The sequence below is a fragment of the Vicia villosa genome, linkage group LG6 (assembly GCF_029867415.1).
Source record: "Vicia villosa cultivar HV-30 ecotype Madison, WI linkage group LG6, Vvil1.0, whole genome shotgun sequence".
Lineage (NCBI taxonomy): Eukaryota > Viridiplantae > Streptophyta > Magnoliopsida > Fabales > Fabaceae > Vicia > Vicia villosa.
This window is the reverse complement of record NC_081185.1, coordinates 156,972,470-156,998,730: the sequence shown is the minus strand read 5'-3', so window position 1 is coordinate 156,998,730 and position 26,261 is coordinate 156,972,470. Positions and strand designations below refer to the sequence as shown.

The following is a 26,261-nucleotide window of genomic DNA, read 5'->3' as shown; positions in this document are numbered from 1 at the left end:
CCATTTAGAGAAGTTTTCTCGTCAAAAGGAACTATTTTCAGTTATAATTTGAACTAACCTATTTTATAGTATTTGATCTCCAAAAAAGTTTATGTACTCCGGTTATTATTTGATTTTCCGTGATGTTCAAAAACAAATCTTTAGCATTATTGAGACATTGATATATTGGTTGTGTTGTATGATAACTTGGTATTTAAAAATATTTCGTTTTAATTGTCGTTTAGTATTTAAAAATAAAGTTAATTCAAATTTTGTCGAAATTTCTTTTAACTGTTTATTATAGAAAGAAAAAAAAAATGTAAAATGAGATAATAAATAGTAATAATACCAAAGATAAAAGAAAATTTATTTTATAAAATAAACAAATTTCTAAACTTTTTACCAAAATAAATAAATGACCAATTTTCTCTGCACACGCTAAATCACCTTGTTGTTAACTTATAAGGTTGCAATTGTAGTGATGAAAATTTGAACACTTGCCTATCCAAAGGGAAACTAGGCATGAAGAACATGGTTACTGGGTTGTTACTTATGAATGTCATCATCATCCTGAATTCTGACTTCTTGCGATGTCAGGAACGTGTATTTTGAGGCTGAAGCTGAGACTGCGACTAGTTAGTGCTTTTGATGCAATCAATTATTAAGCTAGCGTTAAAGCATTCTTGACAACTTCGTAAAAGGAGACAACTATGCCAACAGATGGACCAGCACGAAATAAGGTAAGTGAAGTGAATTCTATGATGAAGTTGAATGTCTATGATTTAAAGCATACTTGACAACTTCGTAAGAGGAGACAACTATGCCAACAGATGGACCAGCACGACCTACACGGGGAGCAACGCCGGTAAATAACCCCCTTAATCCTCCATCCCTGTCCCAAGAAAAGTGAAGGGCTCAAAGTCAGTCCAAAATCTATTGCCCTGAATGACCCGCTTAATTTTGCTCAAGAAATAACATGATCTTCAAAGCAAGAAATCAAATGATATCAGATCAATAACAGTTCAAAATTATGACATACCTCCAAATTTCAAGCAACGTAGTTCTTGTAGTCATCTTTACTGCCCTTTCAGGATCTTTCTGGGAACATATAAGATACCGTTTTTTAGCGAACAGAAGTCATCGACTATGTACTTAAGCAATTAAGTAAAAGTACCAACACATTCCGTTGAAAGAACACTGTCACACCATGTTTTAAAGTTTAAACTTACTAATTGCAAATTATGCAACTCTGCTTTTGATCTGTATAATGAACTAAGCCTACTACATTTTAGCAATGCCCAAATCTAACTATATCACATTCCTGCAGAATTCTTCGTTCAATTTGAAATCTAATGTCACAAACTCATGCATAATATCCTCCAAATATGTAGTAAGATTATATAAGGCAACTCTGCAAGTTGATATTTGTCTAAACATATGAAAATTTAGCAATACACAACAATCCTAACTGCATTTATAGTGTGCACAATTTTCATTCAATTTGAAGCCCAGTGCCAATATGTTAAAGCCAAATATCCTCAAAAAAGTAGAGAGTTTGCATTATTTGTATTCATGAACAAATACTCTGATGTCATAGGCCTAGCTCTACCAGTTTTAAGGACCAAAACAGAATAAAATTGGGGGAAATTTGACTTATCACAATGGCTACCATTGCATTTTTTTGTTCGCAAATTTGACTTTTTGGCAGGAAATAAAATAAATGAAGGACACATAAAATTATCACTAAAGCAAGGTTCTGCGTCTAAGCGTCTAACCTCTATCTGTCGTCGGGTTTTTGCCACATCCAGTGGACATGTCGCAGCAGATGCTAAAGTTCCTGCTACAAAACCAGCAGAAAAATTTGCACCAAGGACAGTTGCGGCACTTGGCTCTTCACCCATCAGTCCAAGAATTTTTTTCCTTAGCTGCAAGCATATCCAAATCAATATATGCACTAAGAAATATCTCAAACCAAACAAAAAAACAAAATCACTTATTCATTTCATAATTAAATATAATAAAATCTTACTGGCTCAAGGGTTGCCCAGCAAATTGCCGAGTATGGAACATCCCTAGAAAGCTGTGCTCCAAGCCCAGTCCACCAGAAACGGTACCGGTGCACTATTTAGAAAAAATAATCAAATTATTAACTAGTTGAGGCAACCAAAAGAACACAGTAATCATATAATGTAACAAAAGTAAACTCAAACTTGTTTTAACTCTGAAGGAAAGCAAAGATAAATAAATCGGAGAGAGGTGCAAGGAATATACTTACAATTTTTTAGAATACTTGTTCCCTTGTCTGGGTTGATCACTCCAAGCAATGTCTTCCATACACCTGGAGGTTTTCCACCTTGTGTTACTCTAAATGCCTAAGAACAAAAGAAAATATGTCCGACACATAACGTCAATAATTTAATCTGGAAAAACCACAAAACATAATATTAAGAAATGTGGTTGGGCCTAACTGATCCCTACAAAACCAGCTTGTAGGGTGAGGATTGCCCCCACTTATAAACACAACACAGGCCATATCTCTAAGCAATGTGGGACTAATCCACCCCTTCAAAGCCAACACAATGAATGTGTTGGGGGCTGCAATGAGGCAAGCCAAAGTGCCGCAATTAAGGCGACTTGGAGAGGACCGCAATTAAGGCGGAAAGTCCAACACATAAATTTCTCTAGCAAAGTGATTGCAAAGAAATCAAAGTGTTGTATTAGTTTAGGAAGGTATGTGTGTAGGCCCAATTGTCCCAGGCCTATTAGGGAAACAATAGTTAGTTACAGGAGAGAGAAAAAGAGAAAGGGTTGAGTTTGTCATATAGGAGTTGAAGGATAGAGGAGGGGTATCTTTGGAAAATCATCTATGTAGCTATGGACAGAGAACATTGTTCTAGGAGCTTGGCTTTGTGGGCATTAGGATATTCATCCTTCTGCGGTTATCTTTCATATGAATAATACACTACTTTCAGTATTTTTGCATTTTTCTCTTTCGTCTATGTTCGGTAAGTTGAGGTGATATGGGTACGCAACAATGGTCCGATTTGCAGGATTCGTGATGGGATTGGTGCTTTACCGAGATGAAAATCAACAGATGGAGGAGAAATTAGACACTAGAGGAGATCACATGGTCAACATTCAAAAGATTTTGAGAGACCTGCAGATCCAACAGAAAGAAAATCATGATCAATTGGTTGCATTGTTATCCAAAAAGCATCCAAGTAAAAGGAGAACTGAGGAGTGTGAGGAAGACTGAAGCATCTGAAAATCGCTCACCGATGAAGGTTTGTATCAAGCTAGAGGAAACTACAAGGAAAATCATTGGAAGAGCTCCATCAATCACCCTAAAAGGTGGGGCCGAAGATGGAAGGGGCGATCGGGGAAGATGAATCCAGCATCGACCAAAATTCTTCAAAATGAGGGTGAAGGTGAGTGACGGCTTCTCCGACAATGATAGGTCAAAATTTGATGTTGTCATAATCGAACTTCTTCAAAATCAGGGTAGTGTTTTCTTCAAAAGCGTGAGATAAGTTACTGTACGGAGTAATGAAGGTTCAAAACAGCATTTGGCTCGACAATGGTTCCAACACCACCAAAGCCGCCTGACTCTAACCCAAAAGTGGTTGACCAAGCATCGTCAATCTTAGGGCAGCAAAAGCCATTCGAATTGCTGGATATTAGACGACTCACTGCAACTTTCCCACAGCCGGTTCCAACACACATATGTTCTCTATGAAGCATCAACAAATATGGTTATTAATTTGAAAATATATTTGTTATTTTTATATGAATTGACACACGATACTGCCATATTGACAAGGGGAGATAAAAGTTGGGACATATTAGGAACTTCAAATGAAACTGTTGTTTTCTCTGTGTGGGTTGTGATTGATGAAGGATTAATTGCTCATCAAACTCCGAACAGTGGGATCCTGGTGGAAGGATCCTAGTCTTCAACAATTGTATAAAGAGAGTTTTTAGAAGAAATGCTACTGGACAATTTTTAACTCAGCGGAAAAGAATTTGTTAGGAGTTGATTCCATATCCTCCACCCTTCATATGTGTTTTCCCAAACTTTATCTTAATGGGGCAGCAGCAGATTTTAAAATCAGAGTTTGAATGGCAGTAACAGCTCGTCCTTGGCCTCGTTGCAATTCTTATTGTGTTGCTCATGTAGGAATCTCTAGAAGTTGTTCATGGCCAAGCCACACAAAGATTCAATACTATGAGTCAATGTATAAATGTCTCAGCACCAACAAGGGAGGAAGCCACTAGTAGAAAAGCTGACTTTAACAAGCAGCAGAAATCTCCTTTCTATTCTGCAGGTTGTGACATAGCAGCAGCTATTAGAGAACGAATTCTTTTTATCTTCCTTGAGGACAAAGCAAATTTAAGGGGATGGTATTGCTAGGTACCAGATATATATGTGTAGGCCCGATTGTCCTAGGCCTATTAGAGAAACGATAGTTAGTTACAGGAGAGAGAAAAAAAAAGGTTTAGCTTGTTATATTTGGGTTGAAGGATAGAGAAGTGGTATCTTTGGGAAATCATTTATGCAGTCATGGATGGAGAATATTGTTTTCTGTAGGAGTTTGGTTCTGTGGGAATTAGGAATTAGGATTTACATGAATAATACAATATTTATTCAGTATTAGTGCATTTTTATCTGTTTCGCCTATGTTTTGTAAGTTGCGGTGATACGGACACACAACAATTTTCCACTATTTGCTTTTATTTGTGTGTGTCTTTATATATAGATATAGACATTCTCTTCTCTATACAGTCGTACTCTTTTTTCACATTTTCATGTAATAGGATGTGTTCTATTTTTTTTCATTAATTTTAGGGTAGCAATTACAGAATCTAAGTAGTTTAGTCTATATTATATTTTAAAATTTGTAAAATGTTTTTGTAGTCTGTACAATGTCAAGCATATCTTAGATCATGTCTGATCAATTTTCTCTCTTCACGTCTTGGTAAATTATGCAATGCATCAAATAAGTTCTAGCATAGAATTGTTTTACCTGCATGCGAGTCCTTGCAAGTTCTACAGGATAACAAGAAACGCAAGCTAACGAGCGTGCAAGTGATCCCGCTACTAATGGAACATAAGGCGTTAAATTTGGAGCATTTTGAGTTGTATATTCCTCCATAAAGTTGCGGAAGATATCATAACAAGGCATATAAATTCCTACCTATTTGACAGAAAACATACACAAACCATTAGTATACTGTATATAACTACGGGTGAGATGAACATACAATATCGAAGAATCAAAATGAACAGTATCACCATTTCTCTAAAGCAAGTCAAAAAGCAGAAATGAGAAAATATAGCTTACACTTGGCATGGCCAATGCCAAACTAGCATTTGTGCCTCTCCATAATCTAGTAAATCCTTCCTGCATAAATTGACTCCTGTGAACCCTCTTAGAGTAAGTATAAGTAATTAGCATGATGAAAAGTAAAAGTAACGAAGAAACACAAAGCACTAACCTGACGTATAACTCTGTAGAGTACATCTAGTGTCCCTTTATATGGTAGTGCCTGAGATTTTGAAACCTTTGTAAATTCAATATCCTGTAGCATCTGAAAACAAACAAATGCGGTATAAATTAACCAGTAGTATTGAATAGCAATAAAACAATAACAAGAGAAACTGAGAAAGAAGCATTACCGTGTTAGTTTGAAAAGACGGCTTTCGATGCGCGTCATGGTAGGGAACTCCGGCAGCCTGAGCTTGAAGTCTCGTCTGAAAAAGAAAGAAATTGAGGAAACCATATAGTAATAGGTGAAATCGTTGGAAGATTTGGATTTGAACATGAATTGATGATGGTTGAAAGGGGAATTAGGGTACCTTGACGACGTCGAGAGGATTGACGATGACGGCGGAGAGGAAAGCGGCGCCGGCGGCGGATAGAGCGCGTTCTGGAATAGTTAATTGCGTATCGGAATTGGAACGTGTTTGCGACATTACAATGATCTGGGAGCTTCTTTTCCATTTTTGTTTAATTCATTGTTTTAGTAATACAGATGTTATTGTAAAATATTATATTATATGAGTAATTTGTTTAATGTAACGGTGGAAGAAATGTATGTAGAATTATTCGTGGCGTGAAATTGAGCACCGCGCCAAACATTATGCTTCACATTTTTATTTACATCCTCTTTTAGAAAGAAAATTTACTTACAATATATATATATATATATATATATATATATATATATATATATATATATATATATATATATATATATATATATATATATAAAACTAACTAAAACAATAGAGAGATCAAAGAGAGATAGAGAAGAAAGAGAACAATATTACCTTATCTTATTTCAAGTGTGCTTTACATTGTAATATGGGTCTCTATTTATAGGACTCAAGAGAGATAGAAAATCATACATATTAAACACATATTAAGTATGTAATAGGAAGATGAAGAACTAGGAGATGGATGGACATCCACTAACATAAATATTCATAACACTCCCCCTTGGATGTCCATTGAGGATATGCTTCGTTAAAACCTTACTAGAAAAAACCCAGTGGGAAAAATTCTAGTGAAGGAAAAAGAGTACAATATCCTTTGAATGTGAATTGCCTCGTTAAAAACCATACCAGGAAAACCCAATGGGACAAAACCATGGTGAAGGAAAAAAGAGTGCAAAACATATGTATTTCTCCCCCTCATGCAGACATTTACATGTGAGACGATATTCTTTGTAGTCGTTGCTTAAAATGTCTTCTTCGAAGTGACTTCATGTAGTGGTAATAGTTATGCAGGATTTTATGAAGTTGTTGCCATGATTTGTTTTGTAGATCTCCATGAAATGGTTGTACCATCACATGTAAATAAATAACCTCTTTCTGATCTACCATTGTGAGAATCTGACAAGTAACCTACATCTCTAAGATAATGAAGCATATGGTTGACTGCTTTCCAATTTCTTCGTGTAGATGAATAATTCTATCTTACTTATAGATTGACCGCAAATGATATATCATGATGTGTGTATTTAGCAAGGTGCATTAGTACTCCAATTTCACTAAGATATGGTACTTCAGGACCAAGCAATTTTTATCCTTTTCTCGAGGCCTAAAAAGATTTTTCTCCATATCTAATGATCTAACAACCATATTGGAGTAGGCAACATGTGACATTTGTTCATATAGAATCATTTCAACACTTTTCTATATAGCCTTCTTGATGTACAAATATTCTTTTGTCCACATGCTCAATTTGCAAACCTAGACATATTTTGTCTTTTCTAGGTCCTTCATCTCAAACTCTTTATTTAAGCAATTTATAGCTTTTGGAAGCTCTTCAGGAGTTCCAATAATACTTATGTCATCCGCATAGACAACTATTATTGCAAATACTTTTCCACATCATTTTATGAAAATAAAAGGACAAATTGATCATACCACATGCGTCTAGATTGTTTCAATCCATAGAGAAACTTGTTCAATTTGATGGAGTGGTTTTCTCGAGATCCAAAATTACGTGCCTTTGGTATATTGAACCCTTCAGGGAGTTTCACGTAAATGTCACTATTAAGTGAACCATATAAATAAGATGTCATAACATTCACCATGTTCAAATTAAGCCCTTCATGTGCTACAAGGCTAATTAAATATAAAAAAATCGATTGAATCCACTACAGGTGGATATGTTTTATCAAAATCAATCTTAGGTATTTATGAAAATCATTAAGCAAACTTTATATCATTCTTATGTTTCTTTTTCATAAAAATCATTTATATCCAATTGGTTTCACACCTTGAGGTGTTCGGACTACAGGTCCAAAAGTGAGTCACTTGTAAAGTGAGTTTAATTCTTCTGTAATTGAATATAATCATTTGGCCAATTCTCACTTAGTCTACAATCTTTAATAGACTTTGACTCATGATCCTCGTTATCATTGATCACTTTTAGCGCTATATTGTATACAAAGACATTGTCAATATTGACTTTATTTGGTTATCTCAATTTCGGTTCCATTCTATTTCATCCATGACATAATTTATCGAGATCTCTTTATTTCATATTTCAAGTACTTGATTTGTTCTTCTGGAACTGAAAATTAAATTAGGATAAAGTGATCTTAGCATTTTCATATCCTCACTTGGGTCATCTTTAGTTTCTTTTCTTAGTAGAGGACTTTTAACATTGGAACCGACTTTCATATCACGCTTTCGGCGCAACAACAACTCATTTGCAATATTATATTATCCAATAGGAGAACCCACTTTGAGTAGAGTATTACCAGCTGATAATTTATTTCATAAACTTTACAAATGAATAATATTTTAAACTTTTGGTTCATATTGATTTGTACGAGGATCAAGACAACAATTTATTTTAACTTGTTCGTTTGAACTTCTTGTTCATGATTTCAGCTGTTCATTTCCCTCCCCTTAATATTGGGAAAATTAATTTATCGAGTGATAATCAGCCTACTGGGCTGCAATCAAGTATTTGATTATTTTCTCAAATTATATCCTCAAAATTGAGAGTCATATTAATTATATTTTTCCAATATTCTATCATGACTCATCTTAATGTATTATATTGGAGCAATTGGAATATACACAACACATCCAAATGTTCATTTAGATGAGAAGTATTAGAATAAATTAGGGAGGACTAAGATATAGTATCTTGTTGGCTTAATGCGAATAAATATCTTAATATCATAGTTTGGGTGTTTTAAATATATAATTTAGAATTGATGATCTCATAAGTATCAACCATATAATTAACTTTAGACGTCTAAAGAATAGATCTTTGGGTCCATTTTCTTTTTATGAACATATATTACATGATATTCAATATCAATTTTAATAATATATGTGATACTTATACATGAATTTTTTTTAAAAAATCCAGAAAAACAAGATCTTAGTCTAATTAGTTGAGAAAATAATTTCACAAACTTCTGGTTGTGAATAGAGACATATGCATGATATTTTAGTCGATGCAACAGTTAATGTCATAAAAACGCAATTTCTCAAATTTTTATTTTCTTTTAGAAACACACAAAAATTTAATGGATTGAAGAAACTTCTGGTTTGTCATACCCCAAAATTTGCCCATACTATTTCTCTTGTACAAGTTCAAATCAATACACAAGGCTCCTAGACACACTCTCCTATACAAGGCTCTGAAACTAGGGTTTGACTTATTCAAAGGAAAATCAGTGAAACAATGACTCCAAAGCATCTCATATGGCTAAATACACTTCACACTATCTCTATAACAAGTATCAAAGCCTATCTCAAAGTTCTGGTCATTCAAAAGTTCAGAAGATCAACAGTCGACTGGGTAACCTATAAAGTCAACTGTGGTCAAAGTAAAGTCAAAACTCCTGATTTTTTTTGTCAAGATCCTCATATTGAAATACCATTCACCATTTGATCAAGAATTGATCATGGTTCATCAAGGAAAGATCAAAAATCAACAATTCAAAAAGTTTCTAAATTAGGGTTTTCATTGGAGAAAGTCAACGGAACTTTGACCACCCATAACTCTCACATGGAACATCAGAAATTTTCCATCCAAAGCTTATTTTGAAGGAAATTTGATTCTCTATAATTTTGTCTCTCACATGCCAAGTCTAAAAATGCTTCATTTGAGAGATATGGACCAAAACATTATAGGTCCTTTTTTAAAAGTCAACAAAAAGACATTTTTTTCAAAAGGGGATAAAATGAGCATGGAAAATAATTTTGATATGAGACCAAAGACACTGGTTAGAGGACTCTCCAAGGTTTCTAAGAAGTCCTAGAACACCTCCATACCTCAAAAATTGAGAGAGATAAGCCTTGTTAAAGTTGGACTATTTTGGAGGAAGAAATGTGAAGGAATTTTGAATTTCTTGCTAATGGGCCTATATTTTCAAGATCCAAACTTGTTCCTTATGATATTAAGAGCCCAAGATCCTCTTGCCACGAAAATATATTAATTGGTTGACCTATATTGATTTTTTATTTTAATTAAAAAGGAATTAAAATCATATAAGTCATGGAAAATCAAATATTTGGCTAGGGATTATTTTTGTGCAATATCCAATCATCAATTATGCTCCTCAATCAATACAAAATTCGTGCAAATAAGATCTGAAGAGATTAGATTGAAATTGAGCAATTTTGGAAAGCTTTCATAAGAGATTTTCAATCAAATTTCCAAAAAAAACTTTCAATGCAAGATTCAAAGAGATTTGGGCCAGGTTTGTTGACCTAAAAACCTTCCCCTATAAGTAACAAACAAATCCAGATGCAAAGGGGAGAGAATTCGGCATCAAGAATCCTAAAATCCGAGCATCCAAGAACCAAAAATTTCAAAGATCAGTTTGAAGTTCAAAGCGGATTCAAGATATTGTGAGACTTCCAAACGATTCCCAGGGGTTTGTTGGAGCTTTTTCAATCGTTATTCTCGGTCCAAGCATCCAGAATCGACCACAAACACTCACGGTTTGCGCCTTCTAAATTTCTTTCGATCTCTCCAAATCATGATGCATAAACATTATTTGAGTTCATATTCTTGCTTGTGATGATGTGTGGAGTATTTCTGGGTAATCAATTTAACGTTTGAATGCCTATATAGTATATTGCCATTATTGAGTTTTAGGGTTTCAAATTAGGTATTCTTTATGCAGGAGAAATTAGAACAAATCACAGCCACCATTGAATTCTTATCATCCATACGAACTTAACTATGGTTGAGTTTTTAATTTTTATGCTTGTATAAGGATTTTATAGTTTGCAGGTGGAATAGCTATGAACAATATCATAGTTGGGTCGTAGCAAAATCAAGGGATGTTCTGCAGGTCTTTTGGAGAAGACAAAGACGTGTCACACTGCTAGTGGCTTGTTTAAAATTCGCGCTCGTTTTGAAACATTGAATGTTTGTTTTAATATACTATAGGCTGAACGTATCATTGGTACACGAAGCGAATCTGGTTCAGCTGGTAAGCGCATGTGGTTGTTCACCTAGGGGTCCAGGGTTCGATCCTTGGCCCTAGTATATGTTTTTCAATATTTTCCTTGCAGGTTCTCATGCGTCTCATCCATAAGGGTTTGTTGTGCACCCTCAAGATCCAACCATCAGTTCCACAGCGCTTTGGATCCAACGCCTTCAGCAATGAGAGTGCATCATGCTCCATCAGAAACGTACCACAAACAATCAAAAGCTAAGTTTTATGTCTTTATTTATTTATTTATTATTATTATAAACTTGTTTGTTTTATTTTATGTATATATATATATATATATATATCTTGTTTCAAATTTTTTTTATCATAACAAATTATTTTCAAAATCTTTTTTATTAACAATAATAATTTATTTATTTTATTTCCTTTTAATATTTATATTATTTTCTTACTTTTATTCTCTTACTTGTTTATATTAAATATTTTAATTATATATTCACTTACTTTCTTTTATTTAAATCATATTTAATTACTTATATTTCAAAATTCATATATGCTTTATTTTAATTCATTAGAAATCATCAAAAAAAAAGTTTTTACCTGATCCTATTTTCTTTTTTTTTTCGATTTAATTAATTAGGTCGCGAGACCAATAATTAAATCGATTGCGTTATTTTACTCAATTTACGCCCAAATTAGGGTTTACGAGAATTAACCCTACACTGAGATTTATTTCTTTTCTGTGCCTTTTCAGGGTTAGCAATATGATTAATCCCGACTACGCGCCTGATCCAAAATATGAAGTTAAGTACTCTATTTAATTTAATTTAAATACTATTTGGTTTATTTTTAGAATTAGGGTTTGTTCCGCCTTCATTTTTCTCTGCCTTGTTTCTTTTCAGGGTTAACCTTAAAGGCGCCCTATCAACCATATCAGATCAAATCAGAGCTAAGTACCTTTGCCTATATCATTGTTTTAAGCTTATTTATTCTTTATTTTAGGGATGATCTCGTTCGCCTTCGAACTAGCCATACACTCACCCTATTTTTTTGTTTGCTTGCATTTCCAGGGTTTGTTGATCACCAAAGCTACGAGTTTGGTAACCCTAAACTTTACCCTTTATTTTTATTATTACTTATGTCAAACCCTATTGGGATCCGCTGGTTTCATTGTCCCCTCCCCCATATTACTATTTCTTGCCTTATATTATCTGCGTGGTTAGTAAAATAGGGAGTGATAACCATTAAATTGAATTAGCCTCACTAATTACAAGATAATATAATTGAATATAATCACGTGATTGGTGCACACACGCACGCTTTTGGGTAACCCTCTCTATTGCCTGTTGCCTGTTGCCTTGTTGCCTTGTGTTTTTGCAGAATAGCCAGTCCCTCGAATATGAGGATACCTCAGCCATGTTGCCTCGATAAAAGGTCATGAGACCCTAAAATGATGTTGCCTTCGATACACTAACATGACCCTGACCCTCGGAAGTTGCCCACAAAAAAGGCTGAGGTATCTTCTGGTTGCCTACGGAAAAGGCTATTCTGATCATTCCCTTTAGACTACCTGCCTCTCTATGGCATGGGTCAGTCTTTGGGCGAATGATATCTCGACGACCCTTCAACCTCCAAACGAAAGGCTTCCTGCCCACTTATGGCAAGGATTGACCCTTTCATTCTGAAAGGCTAAAAAGAGACCTATCATCTGAGTTTAAGGTAATTGCCCCTAATTGCCTTGCCATGCTCTATTTTCTATATTCTTTCTCAAAATTCTTCAAAAACTGGCTACGCTCATTTTACGAGTTAAAGTCCATTTTTTCCTCTTTCACCTACATTTTCTGAAAACGAGCAAGCAAAGCAATTAAGAGCCCATGGAAAACCATGGATGCAAAGGGTGCCTTACACCTTCCCTTTGCATAAATTACCCCCCGAACTCAGATTTCTTTAAAAGGTTTTTTTCTGTTTCTTTTAGCCTTTCCGATTTAGTTTGGATAAAATAAAAGTCGGTGGCGACTCATGCTTAACCGCGACATTTCGATCGATAAAAAGTCAGTTCACCGTATTACAGAACTGGCGACTCTGCTGGGGATTTTTCGATAAAAGAGGGGTTACCTTAAAAGTTTAGGATTCACTTAAATGTTTTCTATTGTTTGCTTTGTTTGTTTTATTTTTCAGGGGCGTTTTGGGAATTAATTGAAGGACGAATCCTATTCCCGGATTCAAGTACACTTAAGATTAGGAGTGGCATAGTCATGGCGACCTCTTTCACGTATGTGGGAGATGAGTCAATATGAAGTTCACACTTGAGTTAGGACTCCATAGCATATGCACACCTTTCTCAAATGAGGGAGGTCTATGTATGTGTCTGTGGGTGCGCCGGAGCTCAAGGACCTTTAGTTACCCTTAACCCATCCTGGCCTTTAGGAACGTAGTGGGGGGACTACTCTTGACAAATGTTGAGGACTAGTCGCTACCCGATGCTACAATTCAGATAGGTCCTTTCTCAAAGTATCATTGCATGGTGCGAATGCATCATGTCCGAGGGTGCTTTAGAAGGGCTGACAATTCTGGATAACTTATAGAACCTGTTGCTGAAATCTCCTTATCCATAGAAGTACCTTTGGGAAGGACACCTGATCAGACTCCATGCAAGCCTTAAGCCAAAAACTGTGTGACTTGTGTGACTTGCGTGACTTGTTTGTGTTTACTACTAACCTTCATTTCCTCGCAGGTTTTGTTGAAAGGACTTGTTTGTCCTTACCATCTCGCATTAAGTCTAACGAACTGCATTCTCATGACATCATGACATCATAAGCATAACATAATTAACTAACTCTTTCAAGGATCTTAGGAATTTAGGGCGCGCAATTTCAGGTACTCTTATCCAGGGCTGAATTCCTATCAAGGGGCAAGAGGATTTATTTTCCTCTGGCCACATACCTTCCAATTCAGAGACTCGATGCCTATCAAGGAGCAAGAGGATTTATTTTCCTCTAGCCATGTATCTTCAAATTCAGAAGTATCCCGAATCATAGGCGATGACCCACTCGATATGGTGAGCTTGATTCTCAAAGAAGGACGTCCAAAGACGAAAGCCAGAATTCTCTAGACATAGCTGTGTTTGATTCAATGTCTAAACGTTGCAAACTAAATTTCCTATAGATCCTTGAAAGCATTGCATTTGCATTCATAACATCGCATAACAGGTTTCTTACAATAGGTCTCTCATCCCTCCTCGCTGTTTATTTCAGCATCATGAATCTCGAACAATCAGTTAAGGATCTCCAAGCTCAAAACACTGAGTTCCAAGCCTTGATTTTGAATTTGTCCAAGGGGCAAGATGAGCTGAAATCCCTTCTGACTAAGAAGGAAAAGAAGACCAAGAAACCTAAAGGTGTTCTCAATCTGGGAAGAAGGTTCAAAGGCCCTCTCAAAAGGGTTGAAGAAGCTGAAACTCCCAAAGAGGGTAAGAAGACTCGAGTAAAAAAGCTTAGACCAATCTTGCAACTCAGGGATGCTGAAACCTCTGAAGACAGCGATGAGGATGAGCAAGATGATAATACTAGTATCAAAACCGATGCAAAAAGTAACCACGATTCTGCCAAACTCTCTGAAGAAGAAGAGGACTATTACCATGAGGGCGAACATCCCGATGACAAATACAAGATGTTAGAAGAGCGTCTGAGAAGTGTGGAAATTCAGAAGGTACCTGGGCTGGATTTTGAAGAGCTTGGACTTGTGCCTGGGGTCGTTATTCCTCCAAAATTCAAAACTCCCGCCTTTGCTAAGTATGATGGAGTCTCTTGTCCTAAACTACACTTGAGGTCTTATGTAAGGAAGATTCAGCCTCACACTACTGATAAGAGGCTCTAGATCCATTTCTTTCAGGAAAGCTTATCTGGAACTCAACTCGAATGGTACTATCAACTGGAAAATACCAACATCCATACCTGGGAAGATTTAGTTGTTGCTTTCTATAAGCAATACCAATATAATTCCGATCTCGCACCAACTCGCATGCAACTACAAAGCATGTCCATGGGACCTAAAGAAAGTTTCAAGGAGTATGCTCAAAAGTGGAGAGATCTAGCTGGAAGAGTCAAACCCTCCTTAGCTGACAGAGAATTGGTCGATATATTTATGAGTACACTGACTGGTCCTTTCTATAGTCATTTATTGGGGAGTTCATCATCTGGATTCACTGAACTCATACTGATTGGGGAACGTGTCGAGAGTGGTATTCAAAGTGGTAAGATTCAAATGGCTACATCTTTAGGTACTACAAAGAAGCATTCTAATGGGAGGTCAGATTTCAATGTTGTGTATGGGCAGAAAAGTATAAGCCATGATCAATCTATTGGGGCAGTTCTGAGCTCCACACCGGCGCCTCAACAGGGTCGTCAAAACAAACAAGATAAACCCAGACGTCAATTCACAAAGATCAATATGTCGCTAGCTCAAGCCTTACAACATCTGCAAAAGGCAAATTTGATCACTCTGAGGGATCCTCCTAAAAATCCTAACACCTCTGCTCCTAGTTACAAACCCAACGCGAGGTGCGCATATCATTCTAACAGTCCTGGAAATGACACGGAGAATTGTTGGCCGTTGAAGAATAAGATCCAAGATATGATCGACGCTGGTGAAATTGAGTTTGACCATCCTGCAACTCCTAATGTGATCACTGCTCCCATGCCTAATCACAACAAGATTGCTAATACTATGGATGGCTAGAAGGATGAACTTTTTAGATCATTAGATTTACTTTTGTTTGCAATTTCTATTCTGTTTGTTTAAACATTCGACTTATGATAGACATTATCTATTTTAATAATTATCATCAGTGCACTGCATATGTTTGTCTTGAATACATTATTTCGTTATCATTCATTTCAAATCACGTATTTACTTTGCATATGTTTTGTGTTTATTCAACTCCTGCTAAGCTGTAAGCCTTTTGAGGGAGGATGACGAAAACGATACCGCAACCTCATACAGTATGCTTTTGAACGGACTATGTTGACGATGTACAGGCATTATTTCAATTCCTAAACAGTGGAGATATAAGGATGATAATCCCTCGTTAACCCTTTTGAGCCTAAGTTGTAGGAGTTTTCTTTCTTGAATAATTCAAAACCTGTGATCATAACCTGGGGCATGGTAGTTCTCAGTTAATTTGGCTGTGCATTCTATTTTAAGAGAACCATTCAGTACACCTTTCAACAAAGGTTTCAATCACAAACGTTCAACCGCACGCATCAAAGAAGTGTTGGAAATGTCAATCAAAAGACAATGACGGTTCATCAATCAAACAAGGCAGTCATTATCTTTCAAAAAGGAAAGAACGAAAAACATATATACAAAGAAAAGCCTGCTAAGTCAAAAATAAAAAAGATGACTTAGGCAAAAATCAAGGCATCCCGCTGACGGTAAGCTCACAATAGACAGTTCAGGCAAAAGTTAGGGATATCAAAAAGATGAAAAAAGAGAAGTCAATAAATTCTTGAACAACACAAAGTTGTGACTACCAAAAGGAAGAAATGACTGCCATATCAGAAGTTCTCATTACTTGCGAACCATCAACATTATCGAAGGCGCAAATCCATAGATCTCTTGGAACTTGAATGCATAAGTCGAATTAACTGAGCTTAGGATCGAAGAACATCACGAAGAGGGGTGGGTACAAATAAACTTTGAGCCTTTATCCTTTGTTTCTTAAACCGTGAACCAAGCCACGTTACAACCTTTGAAAGTCCTAATTGAAACATGGTTAGTTCGAAAGCATACTGTTACCAAAAAGGTATCCTGACTCCTTAAGGTTTACCATAAATGCCAAGTTGATGTCAAGTTTTTACAAACGACATGTTGTTATAAATATCATGTTCTTACAAATGTCATGTTTTTACATCTCATGCTTTAATGTTTTTCAAAAACTCAAGACAAACGTATGCACTGCATCTCATGAATTCATTATTAAACAAATTTTGCTACATAATTTCAAATGTTAGCAACAGAGAGAATTTGCACAGGATACAACTAATGACTGAAAGTTATCCCGACAGACAATATTACTCCAAGAAGCAATGTCTCCTACGTATACAAGGGGGCATGACACGTTTTTCCCAATCAATCTGGGGCAATCAAGTCAAGATTCCAAGAATCTCTCAAAAGCCAAACAGTCAGGGGCATCATCCTAAGTTTACGATTACTAGGGGCATGTCGCCTACAATATACACTTCATAAAGTCCTCACTAGCAGGGGCAAATCTATGAAAGTCCAGTTTGACATCTGATCAATACTTAGTGGTGTGTCCTAACCTAATCCAGGAATGGTAGTTACTATAATACTGGGGGCAACTTTCACCCATGTCTCCCCACAGAGATGGGTTCACAAGATCTTATCCCCACAGAGTATTCATTAAGAAGATATCTTCAAACGCTCTCGACAAAGACATGGCTCCCCAACAAAGTTTACATCTTCAACACTGCTGGTTCTCCAACACTTTGCTCTTCGCCAACATGGTTTATTAATGTCTTTATTCCCAATCAGGGTACATCAAGTTACTGATCATCCCCAAGCAAGAATCATAAATCCCCAGTTGTACTTCTTCAAGACAAGATCAAACGTCAAAATCCCAATGATACAGAGATTTATTTTCTCAAGATACTCCAAATAGCATAACTCATGTTCATACATCATATATCATAGTTAATTCATAACATACATACGTCTCATGACATATGCATAACACTCTCATTCTTTTAAAAAAAAAATTACAATACATACATCACGATATTGCATAAAACTAATGTTTCTTTTGCAGTCTACTTATACATCTTCTAGATATAGTGCAGATATAATCAATTCAACGATTTAATTCTGACACTCATTCAAGACAGAGATTTAGTTCTGACACCTAATTTTGGATACCTTCCAAAAATGGTTCAGATATAATCAAGACAGAGATTTACTTCTGACACTTAATTTTGGATATCTTCCAAAGATAGTTCAGAGATAATCAATACAGAGATTTAATTCTGATACTTAATTCCGGGTATTCTCCAGAGATAGTTCAGAGATAATCAAGACGAAGATTTAATTCTGATACTTAGTTCCGAGTATTCTCCAGAGATAGTTCAGAGATAATCAAGACAAAGATTTAGTTCTGATACTTAATTCCGGGTATTCTCCAAAGATAGTTCAGAGATAATCAAGACGAAGATTTAATTTTGACACTTAATTTTGGGTATCCTCCAAAGATAGTTCAGAGATAATCAAGACAGAGATTTAATTCCGATACCTAACAGTTCAGAGATAATCAAGATAGAGATTTAATTGTGACAATTATTTCGAAAATAGTTCAGAGATAATCAAGACGACGATTTAGTTCTGATACTTAGTTTCGAGCATCCTCCATGAATATTTCAAAAGACTTAGATCTAATTCAGTTACCACGAACGGTGCTGACATGATCAATCTCCAATAAATTTTCTCTCAAGGCTTGGATGGCATCTTTAAGCCCATCTCCGACAAAAGACCCTACTTCAGCTAGGGCAAATTTCTTGGTATTCTAGTGTTCAATCATCTTCCACCTTCAGATACCGACTGGCACACAAACCACTCTACATCTTCAGGTTTAAGATAATTGAACAGGGGCAGCTGTCATACCCCAAAATTTGCCCATACTATTTCTCTTGTACAAGTTCAAATCAATACACAAGGCTCCTAGACACACTCTCCTATACAAGGCTCTGAAACTAGGGTTTGACTTATTCAAAGGAAAATCAGTGAATCAATGACTCCAAAGCATCTCATATGGCTAAATACACTTCACACTATCTCTATAACAAGTATCAAAGCCTATCTCAAAGTTCTGGTCATTCAAAAGTTCAGAAGATCAACAGTCGACTGGGTAACCTATAAAGTCAACTGTGGTCAAAGTAAAGTCAAAACTCCTGATTTTTTTGTCAAGATCCTCATATTGAAATACCATTCACCATTTGATCAAGAATTGATCATGGTTCATCAAGGAAAGATCAAAAATCAACAATTCAAAAAGTTTCTAAATTAGGGTTTTCATTGGAGAAAGTCAACGGAACTTTGACCACCCATAACTCTCACATGGAACATCAGAAATTTTCCATCCAAAGCTTATTTTGAAGGAAATTTGATTCTCTATAATTTTGTCTCTCACATGCCAAGTCTAAAAATGCTTCATTTGAGAGATATGGACCAAAACATTATAGGTCCTTTTTTAAAAGTCAACAAAAAGACATTTTTTTCAAAAGGGGATAAAATGAGCATGGAAAATAATTTTGATATGAGACCAAAGACACTGGTTAGAGGACTCTCCAAGGTTTCTAAGAAGTCCTAGAACACCTCCATACCTCAAAAATTGAGAGAGATAAGCCTTGTTAAAGTTGGACTATTTTGGAGGAAGAAATGTGAAGGAATTTTGAATTTCTTGCTAATGGGCCTATATTTTCAAGATCCAAACTTGTTCCTTATGATATTAAGAGCCCAAGATCCTCTTGCCACGAAAATATATTAATTGGTTGACCTATATTGATTTTTTATTTTAATTAAAAAGGAATTAAAATCATATAAGTCATGGAAAATCAAATATTTGGCTAGGGATTATTTTTGTGCAATATCCAATCATCAATTATGCTCCTCAATCAATACAAAATTCGTGCAAATAAGATCTGAAGAGATTAGATTGAAATTGAGCAATTTTGGAAAGCTTTCATAAGAGATTTTCAATCAAATTTCCAAAAAAAACTTTCAATGCAAGATTCAAAGAGATTTGGGCCAGGTTTGTTGACCTAAAAACCTTCCCCTATAAGTAACAAACAAATCCAGATGCAAAGGGGAGAGAATTCGGCATCAAGAATCCTAAAATCCGAGCATCCAAGAACCAAAAATTTCAAAGATCAGTTTGAAGTTCAAAGCGGATTCAAGATATTGTGAGACTTCCAAACGATTCCCAGGGGTTTGTTGGAGCTTTTTCAATCGTTATTCTCGGTCCAAGCATCCAGAATCGACCACAAACACTCACGGTTTGCGCCTTCTAAATTTCTTTCGATCTCTCCAAATCATGATGCATAAACATTATTTGAGTTCATATTCTTGCTTGTGATGATGTGTGGAGTATTTCTGGGTAATCAATTTAACGTTTGAATGCCTATATAGTATATTGCCATTATTGAGTTTTAGGGTTTCAAATTAGGTATTCTTTATGCAGGAGAAATTAGAACAAATCACAGCCACCATTGAATTCTTATCATCCATACGAACTTAACTATGGTTGAGTTTTTAATTTTTATGCTTGTATAAGGATTTTATAGTTTGCAGGTGGAATAGCTATGAACAATATCATAGTTGGGTCGTAGCAAAATCAAGGGATGTTCTGCAGGTCTTTTGGAGAAGACAAAGACGTGTCACACTGCTAGTGGCTTGTTTAAAATTCGCGCTCGTTTTGAAACATTGAATGTTTGTTTTAATATACTATAGGCTGAACGTATCATTGGTACACGAAGCGAATCTGGTTCAGCTGGTAAGCGCATGTGGTTGTTCACCTAGGGGTCCAGGGTTCGATCCTTGGCCCTAGTATATGTTTTTCAATATTTTCCTTGCAGGTTCTCATGCGTCTCATCCATAAGGGTTTGTTGTGCACCCTCAAGATCCAACCATCAGTTCCACAGCGCTTTGGATCCAACGCCTTCAGCAATGAGAGTGCATCATGCTCCATCAGAAACGTACCACAAACAATCAAAAGCTAAGTTTTATGTCTTTATTTATTTATTTATTATTATTATAAACTTGTTTGTTTTATTTTATGTATATATATATATATATCTTGTTTCAAATTTTTTTTTATCATAACAAATTATTTTCAAAAACTTTTTTATTAACAATAATAATTTATTTATTTTATTTCCTTTTAATATTTATATTATTTTCTTACTTTTATTCTCTTACTTGTTTATATTAAATATTTTAATTATATATTCACTTACTTTCTTTTATTTAAATCATATTTAATTACTTATATTTCAAAATTCATATATGCTTTATTTTAATTCATTAGAAATCATCAAAAAAAAAAGTTTTTACCTGATCCTATTTTCTTTTTTTTTCGATTTAATTAATTAGGTCGCGAGACCAATAATTAAATCGATTGCGTTATTTTACTCAATTTACGCCCAAATTAGGGTTTACGAGAATTAACCCTACACTGAGATTTATTTCTTTTCTGTGCCTTTTCAGGGTTAGCAATATGATTAATCCCGACTACGCGCCTGATCCAAAATACGAAGTTAAGTACTCTATTTAATTTAATTTAAATACTATTTGGTTTATTTTTAGAATTAGGGTTTGTTCTGCCTTCATTTTTCTCTGCCTTGTTTCTTTTCAGGGTTAACCTTAAAGGCGCCCTATCAACCATATCAGATCAAATCAGAGCTAAGTACCTTTGCCTATATCATTGTTTTAAGCTTATTTATTCTTTATTTTAGGGATGATCTCGTTCGCCTTCGAACTAGCCATACACTCACCCTATTTTTTTGTTTGCTTGCATTTCCAGGGTTTGTTGATCACCAAAGCTACGAGTTTGGTAACCCTAAACTTTACCCTTTATTTTTATTATTACTTATGTCAAACCCTATTGGGATCCGCTGGTTTCATTGTCCCCTCCCCCATATTACTATTTCTTGCCTTATATTATCTGCGTGGTTAGTAAAATAGGGAGTGACAACCATTAAATTGAATTAGCCTCACTAATTACAAGATAATATAATTGAATATAATCACGTGATTGGTGCACACACGCACGCTTTTGGGTAACCCTCTCTGTTGCCTGTTGCCTGTTGCCTTGTTGCCTTGTGTTTTTGCAGAATAGCCAGTCCCTCGAATATGAGGATACCTCAGCCATGTTGCCTCGATAAAAGGTCATGAGACCCTAAAATGATGCTGCCTTCGATACACTAACATGACCCTGACCCTCGGAAGTTGCCCACAAAAAAGGCTGAGGTATCTTCTGGTTGCCTACGAAAAAGGCTATTCTGATCATTCCCTTTAGACTACCTGCCTCTCTATGGCATGGGTCAGTCTTTGGGCGAATGATATCTCGACGACCCTTCAACCTCCAAACGAAAGGCTTCCTGCCCACTTATGGCAAGGATTGACCCTTTCATTCTGAAAGGCTAAAAAGAGACCTATCATCTGAGTTTAAGGTAATTGCCCCTAATTGCCTTGCCATGCTCTATTTTCTATATTCTTTCTCAAAATTCTTCAAAAACTGGCTACGCTCATTTTACGAGTTAAAGTCCATTTTTTCCTCTTTCACCTACATTTTCTGAAAACGAGCAAGCAAAGCAATTAAGAGCCCATGGAAAACCATGGATGCAAAGGGTGCCTTACACCTTCCCTTTGCATAAATTACCCCCCGAACTCAGATTTCTTTAAAAGGTTTTTTTCTGTTTCTTTTAGCCTTTCCGATTTAGTTTGGATAAAATAAAAGTCGGTGGCGACTCATGCTTAACCGCGACATTTCGATCGATAAAAAGTCAGTTCACCGTATTACATGGTTCTTCAATACAAATTATTCGCATCATATTATATCCGAGATGACCCAACCGGTTTTACCAACGACACATTTAAGTGTAATTTGTAAACTACTGGTTTACAATGACATGTGCTTAAATTGTACTAATATAAGTGTAGTACGAGCCCAAGGAAAAAAAGACGGTAGCTTTTCTATTATACATTTTATGTCCAAATTCATTTGTGTAATACAAAGATATTCAATACCTCCAATATAATTCAAAACCAATATAATAATAGTATCTCATTATTATACACTTTAATCAAACACATTCATATGAACATATTATCATATAATTATCAAACAATTACCCCTTATAAAATTAAACATATTTAATCAAACAATATTATATCACTAAAATTATATCGTCATATAATTAATTTGATTTACTATCCTTCAGGGATGGATAAGTTCTTCAAAAACTATAAAAATAATTTATTTTTCTATCCTTCAGGGATGCTTGATAAGTTCTTCAGGAACTATAAAAATAATTTGTTATATACAATAATCTAAAAAATATATATAACCATCCTTCTGGGATGCGTTAAAATTATTTGTGTCATTTTTCTAGAATGACAATCTTTTAATGAACATATTACAAGTTATGAATTTTTAGATCGATACAAAAAAAATTATGAAATCCTTCTAGGATTCAATAATATTATAGATGCGACCTTTTAAAGATTATCGAACTTTGAATTCTTCTGAAATTCATCAATTATTGATAAACACAATACTCGATTAAACTCAATCTTTGAATAATAATTTGGAGATAGTTTAATAATAATAATCTTTAGTTCTACAAATATCACATCACAAATTATTTCCATAAACAACAGTCAAGAAAAATTATTCTTTGTGCAATCCTTCAGGGATGCTTGAATATTAAATTAACACTTTTATGTGTTAAAATTCAATTTCGGACAAACATATAGAAATGCTTTAATGTTAAATTCTTCTGGAATTTAACAAGAATTATCAAAGAAATCTAATATTATTGTACAAGAAAAATAAATTTATCTATAAAATATATAAAAAATAAACATATTTATATGAAGAAAAAAATAGTAACAAAATCATGAATTATATTATATTGGTTCAAATATATTAAGATTAGAAAATAACGTAGAACCTGGCTATATCATGACTCGCGTTGTAGAGTATCGTGCTGATAACGTGTTATAAAACTAACTAAAACAATAGAGAGATCAAAGAGAGATAGAGAAGAAAGAGAACAATATTATCTTATCTTATTTCAAGTGTGCTTTACATTGTAATATGGGTCTCTATTTATAGGACTCAAGGGAGATAGAAAATCATACATATTAAACACATATTAAGTATGTAATAGGAAGATGAAGAACTAGGAGATGGATGGACATCCACTAACATAAATATTCATAACATATATATATATATATATATATATATATATATATATATATATATATATATATATATATATATATATATATATATATGGGATGTATCAAGTAGGAGGAATGTTTAAATAAGAGATAAGAGGATTCAATGGTAATCATTGGATTAATCAAGAGAGAGAATTAAATTATTTATTAAAATAATAATATAATTATTATTTCTCTCTCTTGATTAATCCAATGGTTAGCATTGAATTCTCTTATCTCTTATTTAAAAACCCTCCTACTTGATACATTCCCTATATATATATATATATATATATATATATATATATATATATATATATATATATATATATATATATATATATATATATATATATATATATATATATTATTGATTAAAAAATACTACTAATTTTACTTTAAAAAAAATTAAAAAGTAATGCATGACAATGGAAAATAGTTTTACACTGTTATTCAATAAAAAGATATTGGGGTAGATAGCTCAGTTGACACTTGTTAGTTAAGTTAAGAAAGTTGTTGATCCAGAGTTCAAATTTGTATCATGTGCATGTGTGTATGGTGATGGAAATAAAAAAACAAGTTATTAATTCTAAATAAAACCAGACTTGTTTTTAAGTTTACTATTATTCTCTTTTTTTTTCAACAAAAGACAGTGCAATAACAATTTTTACTTGTTTAATTGATTCTATTTAAATTGATAGTAATAATTAAACTAAATTTAATCACTAAAATCAATCCAAACTAAATAGAACTTAAAAATGCAAGTAATTATCAATACAAAATAAATCAAAAGTCAAAGCTTGACTTTTATCCATGCAGGCTAAAAATAAAATGATCAAAATGGAGAACCATGATATAAGGAAATGTAAGTATGAAGGACTAAAAACAACAAAAAAATTGGATTTTAAAAGCGGTCGAATGATGCAGTTGAATTAGGTCAAAGTGCAGATAATCTTTTTATTATTCAAATGATCAATGCGATTGATGCAATGGGAGGGGCAAAATTGAGGTATGACAAATACCCTCATCGATAGAATTGTTATACTCCTTCTATAACAAAAGCAATTACTTTTTCTAAAGCCTTATTTTTCCCAGCTATCTTCTTTTGAAGATTCGAAAGCTTCTCAACTTTGACATTTCAGAAATCAGTTTCCTCTTTTGATTGACTCACCTTTGCTTGGAGTTTTGGTACCTTCTCCTTAGGGCAGTCTGATTACGAGTAGATGCTTCACACTTACTCTTCGGCGGTTCATTTTCATTGAGAATGTCATCGGGCACAACCACATTACCTCGTTTAGCGGCAGCCAGGGTCACTAAAGAAGCCTCACATAATATATGATATGTCGTCTCACCCATCAATTCCATCTTCCCAGTATTTGAAAGGTTCTAGAGGTAGGCGACATCTTGCTCCAAAAAGGACTTCCATACTTCCTGGGACATCTGATGGACCCTAGAAGAGAGAAAAGCAAGAAACTTAGCAACCGTAACATCAAGAGTTTCAAGATAAATCCCAACGGAACAAGAATCACAAGTCTTCTCCTTTTTTTCATCACCTTCAACGACATAATATTTGTCTCAGCCCTTTTTACTGGAGCCATCTATTGAGGAAGGGAGACAATCATGATACTTCTTACTCCTCCTTTCACCTTTGTTGCTCGAACTCAGAGGAGGAATGCAGATTGTGAGGCGGCGAGGTCAGGAGACAGTTGACCGACGGTGACCTTGGCTGGGTTTTGAAAATTGAATCCGAAGGGCTAGAAAAAGAGATAACCTTGGCAAGATTCATAGCTTCTGTAATCGTCCTCCTCTCATAAGGGTTCCTAATCGATGTCATCTTATCTGCCATCAAGGAGGGACGATCATTCACAACAACAAAAAATCTCCCCACTAAATAGTATTCTCCTCTCCTTAGCATTAGAAGCATCCAAGATAGTCTGAGAGTCAATAATCCACCTCTGCTGCTTCATAGATCCTACTTCTTCGAGGCTTTTTCCCTCCTCATAACCTAGGTGTTCCCAAAAGGACACCAGCTCATTCTTCAACAACTTATATTCCAAGGAAAGCTTATCATCACCAAGAGAATATTTGAGGGATTCTCGTTCAAAGTGGTCATAAGACTAATACTTCCTAACTCTTTCTCGCCATCGAGAGGATGGGAAAAGGGAAGTTGGAACCTTCCTGTCAACTTTGCGAAAAATCGAATGAGCCTCCGAACTCAAGGGAGTTACCAAAACATAATGGTCCTTGAAGTTCTTCCAACTGTCCAGGTATACACCAAACATTTTATTCGAATGACGAATGGAAATGATTCTTTGACCACAAACAAA

The 26,261-nt window shown here is 34.9% G+C and overlaps 1 protein-coding gene across 2 annotated transcripts; it reads right to left on the bottom strand.

The window, feature by feature from the left end:
* Window positions 1–358: 358 nt before the first annotated feature.
* LOC131610729 (mitochondrial carrier protein MTM1-like) lies at window positions 359–6,039 on the bottom strand. 2 transcript variants are annotated; one of them, XM_058882756.1, is made up of 10 exons: window positions 5,837–6,039; window positions 5,657–5,731; window positions 5,476–5,568; window positions 5,322–5,381; window positions 5,004–5,174; window positions 2,255–2,351; window positions 2,009–2,100; window positions 1,755–1,904; window positions 1,019–1,077; window positions 359–871 (listed from the first exon to the last, which is right to left on the bottom strand). In XM_058882756.1, the coding sequence occupies exons 1-10, from the start codon at window positions 5,951–5,953 to the stop codon at window positions 736–738; spliced, it is 1,050 nt and encodes a 349-aa protein (XP_058738739.1). In that variant the 5' UTR covers window positions 5,954–6,039; the 3' UTR covers window positions 359–735. The 2 variants fall into 2 exon arrangements, with proteins under 2 accessions (XP_058738739.1, XP_058738740.1); XM_058882757.1 differs by lacking the exon at window positions 5,837–6,039 and having other exon boundaries at window positions 5,322–5,397.
* Between the last annotated feature and the right edge of the window lie 20,222 nt (window positions 6,040–26,261).